The 12,601-nt window shown below is 36.7% G+C and overlaps 1 protein-coding gene across 3 annotated transcripts in view; it reads right to left on the reverse strand.

The window, feature by feature from the left end:
• The window catches only part of FOXRED1 (FAD dependent oxidoreductase domain containing 1), a 422,838-nt gene that overhangs the window by 319,248 nt on the left and 90,989 nt on the right, over positions 1-12,601 (reverse strand). For all 3 annotated transcript variants that reach the window (XM_044080822.1, XM_044080820.1, XM_044080821.1), the window contains 2 exons: positions 11,699-11,817; positions 10,922-11,016 (listed from right to left, as the gene is read on the reverse strand). In XM_044080822.1, coding sequence (XP_043936757.1) covers positions 10,922-11,016; positions 11,699-11,817 — 214 coding nt within the window. The remainder of the gene's footprint in view (positions 1-10,921; positions 11,017-11,698; positions 11,818-12,601) is intronic.

Consider the following 12,601-nt stretch of genomic DNA (forward strand, 5'->3'; position numbering starts at 1 on the left):
TTTTTCACTTTAATAAAACCTCAAGAGTGCCACACAGAAGGAAAACGCTGTCTTGGTTTTCTGTTACCATTTGATTTTGCAGTGCCTCTATATACCCCCATTTTCTCCAAAACTGAAAGTTACTTTTGTTTTTTCTTTAACACACCTTTACTGAATAGTGTGACATAGGCAATTTTACATTTATACAAAAGTAAAACTATATTAACAAATTAATATTAAACATTATACTTAACATATATTGCTATATATCATATAACCTAAGCAACATTGCATCAACTATTCAAATCCTGACCCCCTCTTTTTTTTAACAAGAAACATCTTTATTATACAACGACCCCCCCCCATTAATATTCCAAAACGTGCATGCTGATAGGTCAGCGTGCACGTTGTAAATCAGACTTATATTAATGGAAAAAGGTCCGGTCGCCTGGACTTTTTCCATTAGTACAAGTCTTTTTTTACAGCAACGGAGAACGCAAGATCACTGATGCTTTTTAGACACTGTCTCGCTATGTTAAAGGAATTTAACATAGCGAGACAGCTTTTAAAAAAGTAACGGAGATCTTCCTTCCTCTGTTGCTTTTTTTAAAGCTGTCTCGCTATGTTAAATGGGTTTAACATAGTGAGATAGCGTTAAAAAAAGAAACTGAGATTCTCCGTTGCTTTTTTTAAACCTGTCTCGCTATGTTAAACTCCTTTAACATACCGAGCCACTTTGTAAAAAGCAATGGAGATATTTCTTTCTCCGTTGCTTCCACCCATAGCTCTGATGTACTGCGTAAGCATACGCATGCGTAGTACATCAGAACTGCCGCAGAATACCAGACAGCTGCGGAAGGGCAGCAAGGAGGCATTATATAATGTCATTATTTAAGAAAAGTAAGCATTTTTTTCTTAAATAATGTCATAGAATAATAGCAATACCCCAATTCTGGGTGTGGGTAATGCTGGATTTACCCACGGTTGTCTTTGTTTGACCACTCGGGCTTCGCCCTCGTGACCAAACCACACCAACCATGGGTAAATCCAGCATTACCCACACCCAGGCGTGGGTTATTGCTATATTATACCATCACTTATGACATAAGCAATCATACATTTATATAAATGAAAACAAACCACACAGACACAATCCTGGTTGAAAGCATTTTATATCACAAATCATATTCACACACTCCCAGTTGCAAACATTATACACCACTTATTTATTTATTTTACATTTGTTGACCGGGAAAGTTTGACTGAGCTTGCACCCTTTTTCAGTAGAGGTCCAGGGAGAAAAGGTCCAGAAAGTATTACATACATCATAAAAATGTTTATATAACCTCATGTATACTGTACTGTTTGTAAATATGCATTATAATGTTTGGATTCCCACTTGTAACATGAGAGTTTAAAAGGTGTTATTTACAAAAAAGGCAATAAAATAATATGTTAAAGTCATTCATATATTTCCACTACATAAGGAATTCCCCATTTAAAGGAGAAGTAATGACAACTAACTCAGAGTTTAAGATACGAGTACAGAAAGTACTGTATATCAAATCTTAGTTCTTACAGCCAACAGCATATACATCAGTAATCAGAAGCATAGGGGAAGTTGACAGAGAGTACAGAAAATACTGTATATCAAATCTTAGTTCTTACAGCCAACAGCATATATATCAGTAATCAGAAGCATAGGGGAAGTTGACAGAGAGAACAGGTGATAGAAAAAGGTTAAGCGTAAAGAGAAAAAGGGGGGGTGGCTATAGTAAAACGGAAAATTAGAGATTTTTTTAAACTTTATAAATAAGAGAGGAAAGTAGTAGTAGTTAGAATCAAGTGAAATCTGAGAAAGGGGAGTAAGGTAAGTGGGAAAAGAAAGGAGGGAGGTAAATATGATTAGTGCAGAAATTTAGTGAAAAAAGGTTTTAGGAGTTAAGAGCTCTGTGGCTAGAATTAAGTATGAATTGAGAAGGGGCTGTATGCAATGGGAGTCAGGTGATTAAGTTCATGGTAGTTGTGTACTGGAGCAAGTCCAGGTATTAGTAAACTGTACTTTTAGGGCAATTTTAAATGGGTGGAGCTGTGTGATAGATCTGATTGTTAAAGGTAGCTTATTTCAGTGGATAGAGGGACGATAGTTGTAGAGGGTTTCACCAACTGATTTTTTAGGTTTGTAAATGTCAAGGAGGTTTTGGCTGGTGCTTCTACATTTTCTGGTTAGGAGGTAGTAATTTAAGATGTTGGAAATGTTAGGGCAGAAGGAGGGTTTGTAGAGGATGGACTGGATAATATTAAGTTGAGAGAAAAGAAATTGATTGGGAAACTCAAGCCAGTTCAGTGTTTTCAAGGCCAGGCAGTGTTGGGATTTCGTGTTGTGGTGAATCTAGCTATTTTACGATATGTATTTTTCATCTTATTTAGTAGTGCTGCACGTAGGTTAGTGAGGATTTGGGAGCCATAGACGAGACAGTGTAGGAGATGAGCAAGAGAGTAACCGTCTTGCCGATGGTGTGAGATATCTTTTGTTACGGTATAGTAAGCCAAGCCTTTGGTTAGTATTTTTGATACATCACTTATAATCTACACAATGATTTTCAGTCAAACATTACATAGCTCATTTAAGTCCTGCCTTCTTTTAAACCTCATTCCTTCTCTGCATATATTGTTCCCACAATTCCCATTTTTCCTATGTAGTTTGCTCCTACTCTTTTCTACAGATCTCAATTCCAGTTGTTTTATCTTTGTTACTATATTCACTACTTCTAACATAGTTGGTTTAGATTCTGATTTCCATTTTCCAGTAATTGTTTTTTTGGCAGCCACCATAATTAGACACAACAAGGGCCTACCATGTCTATGCAATTACGATTCTGTATCATAGCTCAGAAAAATCATCTCCCTCATCACACCAATCCACCCACTCAGCATGCCACAGCATCCTTTGCATTATATGCATACTGCCTGGATGAGAGAAATCAGTGAGCAGGAGAACGAATTGTTACATCAACAGATAAAACCTCTAGATACAGGCTCAATAAACTTGTCATAATGCAATAGAAACTAGCTAAGTTTGAATAAAACCTACTTAGTCTAATGTGCTTAATTTCTTGTGCCTTATCAGGAAACTTGGCCTAGAAACACAGTTCTTAGTTTGAAAAAGAAACTAGCTCAGTTATTCTTTCAAGGCTAGTATTTAAATGTTCCTTAAAATGCTGTGCCAGAGACAACCACAATTAAAAAAACATCATATGCAAAAATTGTTAGATATGCATCAATGTGGTTTTGTGGAGGGCAGGCAAACATTTAACAACATTAACAGAACACTGAAGACCCAGAAGGAAGCAGAATGTAAGAAAATACCACAGCTGTTGATGGATCTTGATGCACAGAAAGCATCTGACAGAGTAAGCTTGAAGTTCATGCAGGGAATGGAAGCATTTGCATTCCTTGATAAAGTTATATGGTTGATTAAGAGAATACATGAGGGATCGGAGGTGAAAATCAAAGTTCCTCTCTGATACTTCTGTTTGAGCAGAGGAACCAGGAAGGTATATTTTCTTTCTCCTTTGATATTTGCATTTTATTTAGAACCACTGGTAAAGAAAATAAGAGACTCAGAAATTCAAGGATATAATTGATATGGTAGTCAAGAAAAGCTGGCTCTATTTGCAGATGATATTATTTTATACCTGATAAAACCAGAAAAGGACATTTCAGCATCGCAGAACATTTTGAGGGAGTTTCAGATCTTTTCAGGATAGAAAATTAATGAAGCTAAAACAAATGCAATAGCTGTAAATTATGTACCCACACATGAATTGGTTCAGCAATATCCACATTTATGGGGACATGATAAAGTATTTAGGAGTATGGATTAAAAAGAATTCTGGTGTGGAAGCTAAGGATATGTGGGAAGAGACTAAACAAAAGACAATACAAAAACGATGAAATTGGAAGCTCAGTTATATGGACATGTATAGCAAGTTACAAACAATTAAAATGTCTTTAGTCTCTTTACTTTTATACACAGGTCAGGCATATTTTTATCAACCAGAGGAGAAGTTATGAAAAGTAATTAATAAAGAGCTAAAGGATTTTATCTGGGAAGGCAGTTAAGAGTCAAGTGGACTAAGCTGATTCTTCCAATATAACACGTCAGTTTAGGATTACCCAATTTGAAGGGGTATTTCTGAGCTACACAGTTTAAAGCTCATATACATAGCACAAGCAGAAACCTATAATTCAAAGTGGAATGGGATGATGATGAATGGGGGGAAGCTCAAGAAACAAGGAGAGATTCGGATTTTGGATACAGATCCTTAAGGAAAATAAGAATAACCATACAGAACATTATATTCAGAAAGTAGCATAAAGTATCCTAAGAGCTAAGCCAACTTGAGAATGGAGAAAGGAGATTCTGCTGATAGAGATGACTACAATTAGGGTACAGACAACAGGAAAGAGGGGGCTGGAATTTAATGGAGAAAACTGGCAAAAGAACCAAGGTATTGGTAACAAATAATTAGAGAAGGAAAGGCAACAGAATGGGAAAGGCCAAGAATTCACTTCCACTGCAGGCTAGAGCTTGCCTTCCCTATCAAGGATTGATATCAGAGTATAGGCAAAGAGAAAGAAATAGGGGAATCCTAATCCAGAACAGAAGTTTCTGTTAAAAAATGAATAATTAGTAGATCATACAAAATATTGCATGACAACTATAAGAATCAATAAGAGGAGGTTAGAAAGGATTTGGAAGAGAGACTGGATAAGCAATTTACAAAGAAACAATGGGGATATATGTATAGCTCCCAAATATGCAACAAAGTCTAGAATATTTAGGCTCTTTGCTTGGAAGTGTCTACATAGGTATTTTTATACCCCAAGTAGACTCCAAAGAATTTTTCCTCAGGTAGACAGCAAATGTTGGGAAGCATGATGGGGAAGAAAAAGTTAACTGGGAATTTAATTTCTAGCATTGTAATGAGTTGGCAGACTTTAAAGATTCCCTCCAGTCTACTCTGTCAGAGATACTGGGTGAGCAAACTGGTATAATTAAGGAAATTATTTTTTTGAGCTAAGACACAGATTCAAAATTGCCTAGATATAGTAAGGCCTTGCTGAGTCTAACTGTGGTGGCTGATAAAAAAGCAATAACTAGAAAATGGAAATCAAAGTCTAAACCAACCAATCTTTAGAAAAGGTAGGAGCAAATTACATAAAAATGGGAATTGTGGGAATAATACATGCAGAGGGGGAACAAGGTTTAAAAGAGGGCTGAATTTCAATGAACCATGTAATGTCTGACTGAATGACTGGATAGATAAGTGAAGTATATTGTTTGCAACTAAAATTATGTCAATATAGTTTGTGTTAATTTATACAAAAATGAATGATTGCCTATGTTGTATGTGATAATTTAATAAAGATGTTTCTTGTTAAAAAATAGCTTAAGCAAATCAACAAAAAAACAGGCTGATGCTAGTAGTATTTTTCTGTAATACTTCATTCTGTAATAATAAATGAATGGTTTACACTTGTATCCTTTATTTCTTGCTACAGATCCTCCACTTTATAGTATTAGATAACACTAAAACTAGTTTGGTCCTCTAAGCCACTTTTTTATTTAAAGAAGTCCCTCTAAAGGAGATCCTCATCATGTGTAAGGTAGCCCATTACATTTAATTTCCTTCTTATTCGACTGAAAGCCAACCATTTGGCATAAAGAAATTAAACCCTACTAACTGTGGTAGGGAGAGCTTAAACAAAGTAGTATTTCAAGGGCTACTCTACTCATATCTTGTTTTATTAATCTTTGGCCACTTTACTGCTCTATCCTTAAAGAGATAATTAATCAGTGCTGTTAAGTGAATCCCAAACAGAAGTACCACTGCTTTGTCAATGTACCATCACCAGCTGAAATGAATAAGAAAAGTGAACTTGGTGGGGCTATCACAATTTTAGAAACGTTCAATTTATGATTCACATATCAAGGATTGATAATCAGAGCATGACCACTGTGTAAAATATTGTAATTTATACAAATGAAAAATGCAGAAGGGCCACTATACATTGTCCCAAAGTGTGCAAACCATGAGGTCTGTTATTGTCAGTAAAGGGAATATTCGGGATGCAAAACCCTCCATGCAGACAGAGGAAGAGTTGGAAGGGGGTGCTGTCCCTCATAGTGCAAAAAGCTCTTTTGAGTTTGTCCATTATCTAGACTTCAGAAATCATAGGCTTTTGTACCATACCCTAGCTAGATAGAACCAATATTTAAATCCTCAACTTGAACCCCATTAAGAAGCTTTCTGGTCTTGATCTGCCTCACCAACAGATCGCCTGTACACCCGAATATTTTAAACTGCTTTTCTTAAATAAAAAAACTTTTGTTTTCCAAAGTCATGTGGAAACACAATATAAAAGCTCTAAAATAACACTGAAGACATGCTCCAGAAAGTTTAGATTTTTGTACAAAGTTTAGAGCATAGCCTTGTAGGTTTACATAGTGCATTGATACAGCAGGTAATGACGAAACACTTTTACATGAAAAAGAGGACTTCTGAGGAAGCCATAATAAATACCTTCTTTGTATCCAAAGACACTAAGAAAATTAGATATCTTTCATCTGCTTGTTTGCATCATGATGTACAGTGTTTCCCAAAAATGATTTGATAATGATCTCCATTTCATAAATCTAATCTGACTGGGGTATATAAAACATTCTCTGTCTTTGCCAGCCAAATCTTAGCAAAGATAACGTCAAAAGTTAAACATATACAGTAGCCAGTCAATGTGGAATCTGCCTTGCACTGGTATTATAAAAAAATAAGGTCTCAAGTTTTCCATAGTGAAATGCCCCACATCAAAAGACTGAACTCTCTAAAACAATTCTCCAAATCTGGTATCATTTGTTTTTGAAGAACTGTAAAGAGGCTGGAGGTCAAGCCATTTAAAACTAACTTCTGCAAATGGCCCCCCTCAGTTCTTCTACTCATGTCACATGACTATAGCCAAGCACATCCATTACCCTAAAAATAAAAATGCAAACCATTCAGCTTCATACATTCCTTGACAGCATTCCTGCATACTACCACATGCTTTAAGAATATTCTATCTATTCTTAATATCATTTTCATTGAACTTTTCTCAAAGTGTAAATATGGCTTCTGCAAGCAATCCTTCCAACGAGAAATTTCCTGTAGGCTCTCCCACTACTTCATATTTAGTTTTTGTCCTCCCTATGTTTTGTTTTCTTTGCATTCCTGCATACTACTACATGCTTTAAGAATAGTCTTATCTATTCTTAATATCATTTTCGTTGTACTGTTCTCCAAATGTAAATATGACTTCCTCAAAGAATCTTTTCAACAAAAAATTATCTGTAGGCTCTCCTACTGCCTCATATTTAGTTTTTGTTCTGTTCACAAAGCCAGTTTTGATGTCTCTATCACGCTATAGTCTTTACGTTTATAAGCCACTTCCACTACTATGCTTTGGACGTTCATCTTGTGGCAGGTTATAAACCAGTTCCCTCAGATTGTTTGTTCCACTCTCTCCTCTCTTTCTTAAAAGCACTGCTAGTTTTATCTTATTAAATAACTATATGCCGATCTAACCTAGATTATTTTTTTAAAAACCTTAATCACTTAAAACATAAGCAAAAATACATAACAGAAAACAAATCACATTTTTTCCATTTATATGCATAATACATCACACATCTTTTCTTTCTTTGTAACAATTGCTGAATTCCTGCCATCTCTTAAACCTCATTCCTCCTCCTCCTGTCTAGCCTAGATTAATGACTAGTCCATTTCTATGTTCACTCTCCAGGAACTATCACTGAATTCCGCCTTAGCCCCAGTGCTAAATAAGCAATTATTTCATCTTCATCTACCCTCACACCATCTGTTAGATTCTAAAAAGAGAGGACAGACCACATAATAATGATACAAAATTCTGGTTAATATCTTAGTTAATACAACAAAGTATTCTCATTTAGTTTTAAGAGAGCTTAAATGAAATACAAATTTTCTCTTGATCAGAAGTGAAGAAACTCCACAGTGGCTTACTGCATGGTCTGGTATGGTTTATCTCAGGATGGCATCTGGTTCATAAAGATCTAATATTCAAACTTTGCTGAATATGTGGGGGACTTTGTTTTTACATATCCCCCTATGCCGAAGGGGAACTCTGCTCCGTGCATCTCATAAATGTTGTCACTGTCATTTAAGGAGGTAAGAACGAGTTACTCCAACTCTTCACATATTTAGTAACAGGACTTTCTGGATCATAACTGTATACAGATATGAACAGCAAAACTCCCCTCCCAAAACAGAATACAGCCTTTTAATGTATGCGGTGCCCTACCACGTTTATGGTCTTTAACCACTTTCCAACCACCAACTAACGGTTCTGTAAATGAAGGCCATCTATCTAGCAGCTGAATAACCTACACAGGCCATCTAGGTATTCAGACCATGAATCACATCCAGAATAATTTTTCCACTTTTTATTAAATTGAAGTTCAGCCCCATTAAAGCAATAAGATACAAGTGGATTTGGAAGCTTAGCCTCATCTGAACAATAAGTGCCACACAGGAAACTTCCAAGATCCTTAAACTAGCCTGTACTGAATGAATCTGTAATGTAAATGTTCAACAAGAGCGAGCAACAGTGAGTATATATGGAAGAAAGACTGCTCCAGGGCTAGCCTCTCAGCAGTCTGAACATTGGCTCTAGGTGATATAGTGACCTTTGATGTGAAACCCCAACCCCATATACAAATGGGTAAAAATGGTGACTGATGATGATGAAGGTTATGAGCTGTTAATAGGCTGCTTCCTAAGGTATAGGGCTTGATTCCCTCAGCCTTCATCTGGCTACTGTGTGTCCTTGAGCAAGTCACTTAACCAGAGAGTGCTTTGAGACAATTGGAGAATTGGGCTAGGCTCCTCAATGGTCACCTGAACTGCATGTCTAGTAACTACCCAAAAATCTATGAATCAAAACATCCAGGAAATCCCTCAGCACTGGTCTACAATCAGATGATCCTGACAGAAGAATCTTTCTTTACGACTAGGTTACAGCAAAGGTAGATGGAGGGCACCTAGATTATAGCATATAATGAAAGGTTCATCAAGGTTTTCAGTTTTGTACTTCGAATAAATCTGGCAAGCATGCTGAAGTGTAGATATATTTGTGTGTGTGCGGGGTAGGTGGACAGTCAAATGGCTGGAAAAATGGTTACAAAGAAACAGAAGGAAGGGCTAATGCCAAGACAAAGGGATGTAAACAGTGGAGTGTTGGAGATGTCACTGCTGCAACCAGTGGCATTCAATGTATTAGTTATCAGCAACACATAATGCCCAGTGATTGGCTCAACGTCTCTGTGGATGACATGGAAAGGGGGGGTTAATAGATGGATGAAGAAGCCTTAAACAGTTCAGAAAATTATCAAAATGAGTTGAAAGATGGATGTCAGTTAAAAATTACAAGGACCATAACAGCAACATTCTGTATAGTGGATCTGAAATTAATTCCACCCAACTAATCTGAGGTACAGCAATCATGAAGTTAGAATATGCAGGTAGCAGGGGCGTGGGGCACAGCCCCAACAATGGATAGAGTGCAGGAATTTGAACCCCCTCTGGAAAAATACAACACCCATTTCAGAATTCATTGCTTTGGTTTTAACTGCAGCTTATTTTTTGAAATGTCAGGACATGCAGGATCAAATCTTGCACACAGATGGCAGTTAAGGTTCAATGCTTTGAAATTCAAGGTGTGAAACCTGTAAAACAAAATGGAATGGTATAGAAGCTGGAGATGCAACAAACCACAGAATAAAAAAAAAATACCATAAAGGCAGCAATTAACAACCAGGAATGGAGCGGAAAGCCAAAAGGATGTTGGGTTGTATCACTATTGGCAGAGACTCCAGGGACAATAAAATAATTCTCTGAATATGGGTAGCTGCTGAGCGCACAAATGGATTATTATGTTAAACTATGAGACAATAGAAGGAAAAGAAAAGCAAACATAATAGACGGGGTACACAGGAAGATCACTAGGGTATTAAAAACAGATGGAAGGAAAGTTATATGGAAAACGGGTAAGAAAATCTTGAATGGCTTTCTCTAGAGGATTGAATGGAAATGATGGCAATTTTCTTGGGTGGCAAAAGCCAGGGTATCATTTTGGCTGGGTTGTATAGGCCCTCAGGGCCGATAGGTTAGTACCTACCTATGAACCTATGGCCATGATATGGGTTCACAAAACAGAAAATCATAAATCAGAAACTGTAAAGAAAATGAACTTAAGAGGAATGCTAGAGGGAAGTGGTAGAAGAGGTAACAGGCTACAAACTGAATGGTCAGGTTTCACGATGGAAATTAAATGTACTATTTCAATGAAGGTATACTGAACGAATGGAAATGAGGACAACGGTTAAATGGAAAATGGTGGGGAACAGGTGTGAAAAGACACCTGCAGACTGTTAACTGCAACATATGGGGAGATAACCTAGGCCATTCATTATCATGAACTAAACTAAATATGTTTTTACACATACAAACATGCGAGCTCACATATTTGCACACACGTGCACACACACACACACACACATAGGCACTCACACAATGCAGCAGCAAAGGGGAATGATCTACTCACGGGAAAAATAGTACTCCAGAAAATAAAGGCTAGATCTTTCATTCATCTGATGTGCTTTGACCAGAAATGCAATTTTGTAGAAACAAAATATGTTAACAGTAGCATTACCTATTTATTAAAAACATTTATACTCCAAGACATACAGCTAATGAAGCCAGAGGCTAAAATGTCTTGGTCTCTCTTTCTCTCTCTATCTTGCTCACTTATTCAGTCTGGCCCTCAGGGAATCTGAGAATAGCAATTAACAAAATGATTCCCTTACCATATGAAGCCAAAGCCACACCATCTGTATTCACCCATGGAAATTTCTCCTTTAGCTTAGTTGGTGTCAGAAGCACAACCTTTGCTCCTTCTTCTCTGAAAAAACAAGTAAATAAATAAATAAATAAGAACAGAAAATAGCATAAAATGTATAATTAACAGCCACCTTTTATAAGTTCAGCATAGTCTTGTATTAAAGCGAACACAATTGTTTTTTCAGTCAGTCTCAGACAGTCCAAATGTCTACCTGTACTGAAAGCATGGAGTTTGCAGATTTGAAATTATGGTTATAGGCAAGATTTACAGTAGATGGTTATGTGGTCACCATCCAAACCATACTTGAAAAAAAAAATGGCTAAAGGCCATGTTCATTATGGTGGCTTTCAGCGATACTCACTTATCAGGTGTTTGTAGAAGATGTAGCATTACACTACTTTATACAAATGGCAGTAAACAGACTGTGAAGGTCATTAAATAATGGCTATAGAGGGAAGATGTAAAACTGCTATAAATTATGTTTAGAACACACAGTTAGAAACAAAAATAAGAAAAAAAAAGCAAATGTTGCAAAGCAAGGAATGTTTAATTTTCTGACTTGACCAAATTTTGACCATCACTGTTCTAGAACACATGCATTATGCATGCACATTTCAACAATTAAATACTGAATGCCAGATATAGTTGAGATCATAAAAAAGAAATGAGGCTACAGTGGTACTTTGTTATGAAACAAACTAGAATTGTCTAAACACAAGATACATCTTTTTAAGTTACTTACTTCTGAATCCTGTAATTCTCCTCCAGAATTGTCGCTCCACTTTCATTAGCCACAAAAAGGTAGCCACAGGGATTGTACTGGATGTCAACAGGTTCTTCATTGACCACTCCTAAGTGCTCCTTAAAATGGAAACAGAAAATATTATCAACAAATAAGGAATGTGATTTTGCCTTAAGCAACTATCACAACTCTCCCCCACAAAAAAGACTACATGAGAAGCAATCTGTACTCAGACATTTCCTTGAAGATCACACCATGATGATGCAGGGAAATATTTATCTAATGAACAAAAAAAAAAAAAAAAAAAAAAACAAACGCTCTGATATATAACTTTCAACCCTGGATGTGAAACTTCAAATACCGGATAAAACTCTACTCTGGGGGAAGCACCTAAGTATTTAGACAGGACCAGCTTATTTCTTTTGCACTTAAACAGAAGGGAGTGGCAGTTAGTTTACACCTTCTCAATTAACCCACATCTGAATTACAAGTGTTGCTGGACCACAGCTCCTTGTAGTCTATATCCAGTGCAAACAGTTATCTCATGCCCTCTCAGGCAATGTACAGATAATTCAATGACTAAGCAATGGTGCTCATATGCTTACTGTCTTTTGATGGCTTGGTTAGATGGACCAATTCCAGGAAGGTGTTTACTTCTTAGCTTCATCCTTTATGGATGTTGTTAGAAGTCCATTGTACGACAAAGTGAAAGGAATGGACAAAAGCTGCAGCAGTACACCCACCGTCTGAGACACCAATAAACACAGTCTGGTAGCAAGACTGATGTAAAATAACAAAAGCAGGAAAAATTGCATACAAGCCACTTCTGCATCTGGAAAGAACAGCTGTTAAAATGCCACCCTAATGATTGCAAGTAGCACTAAAGGCAGATTGACATGATAA

This window comes from Protopterus annectens, chromosome 8.part0 (assembly GCF_019279795.1).
Source record: "Protopterus annectens isolate FY-2018-M chromosome 8.part0, PAN1.0, whole genome shotgun sequence".
NCBI lineage: Eukaryota > Metazoa > Chordata > Ceratodontiformes > Protopteridae > Protopterus > Protopterus annectens.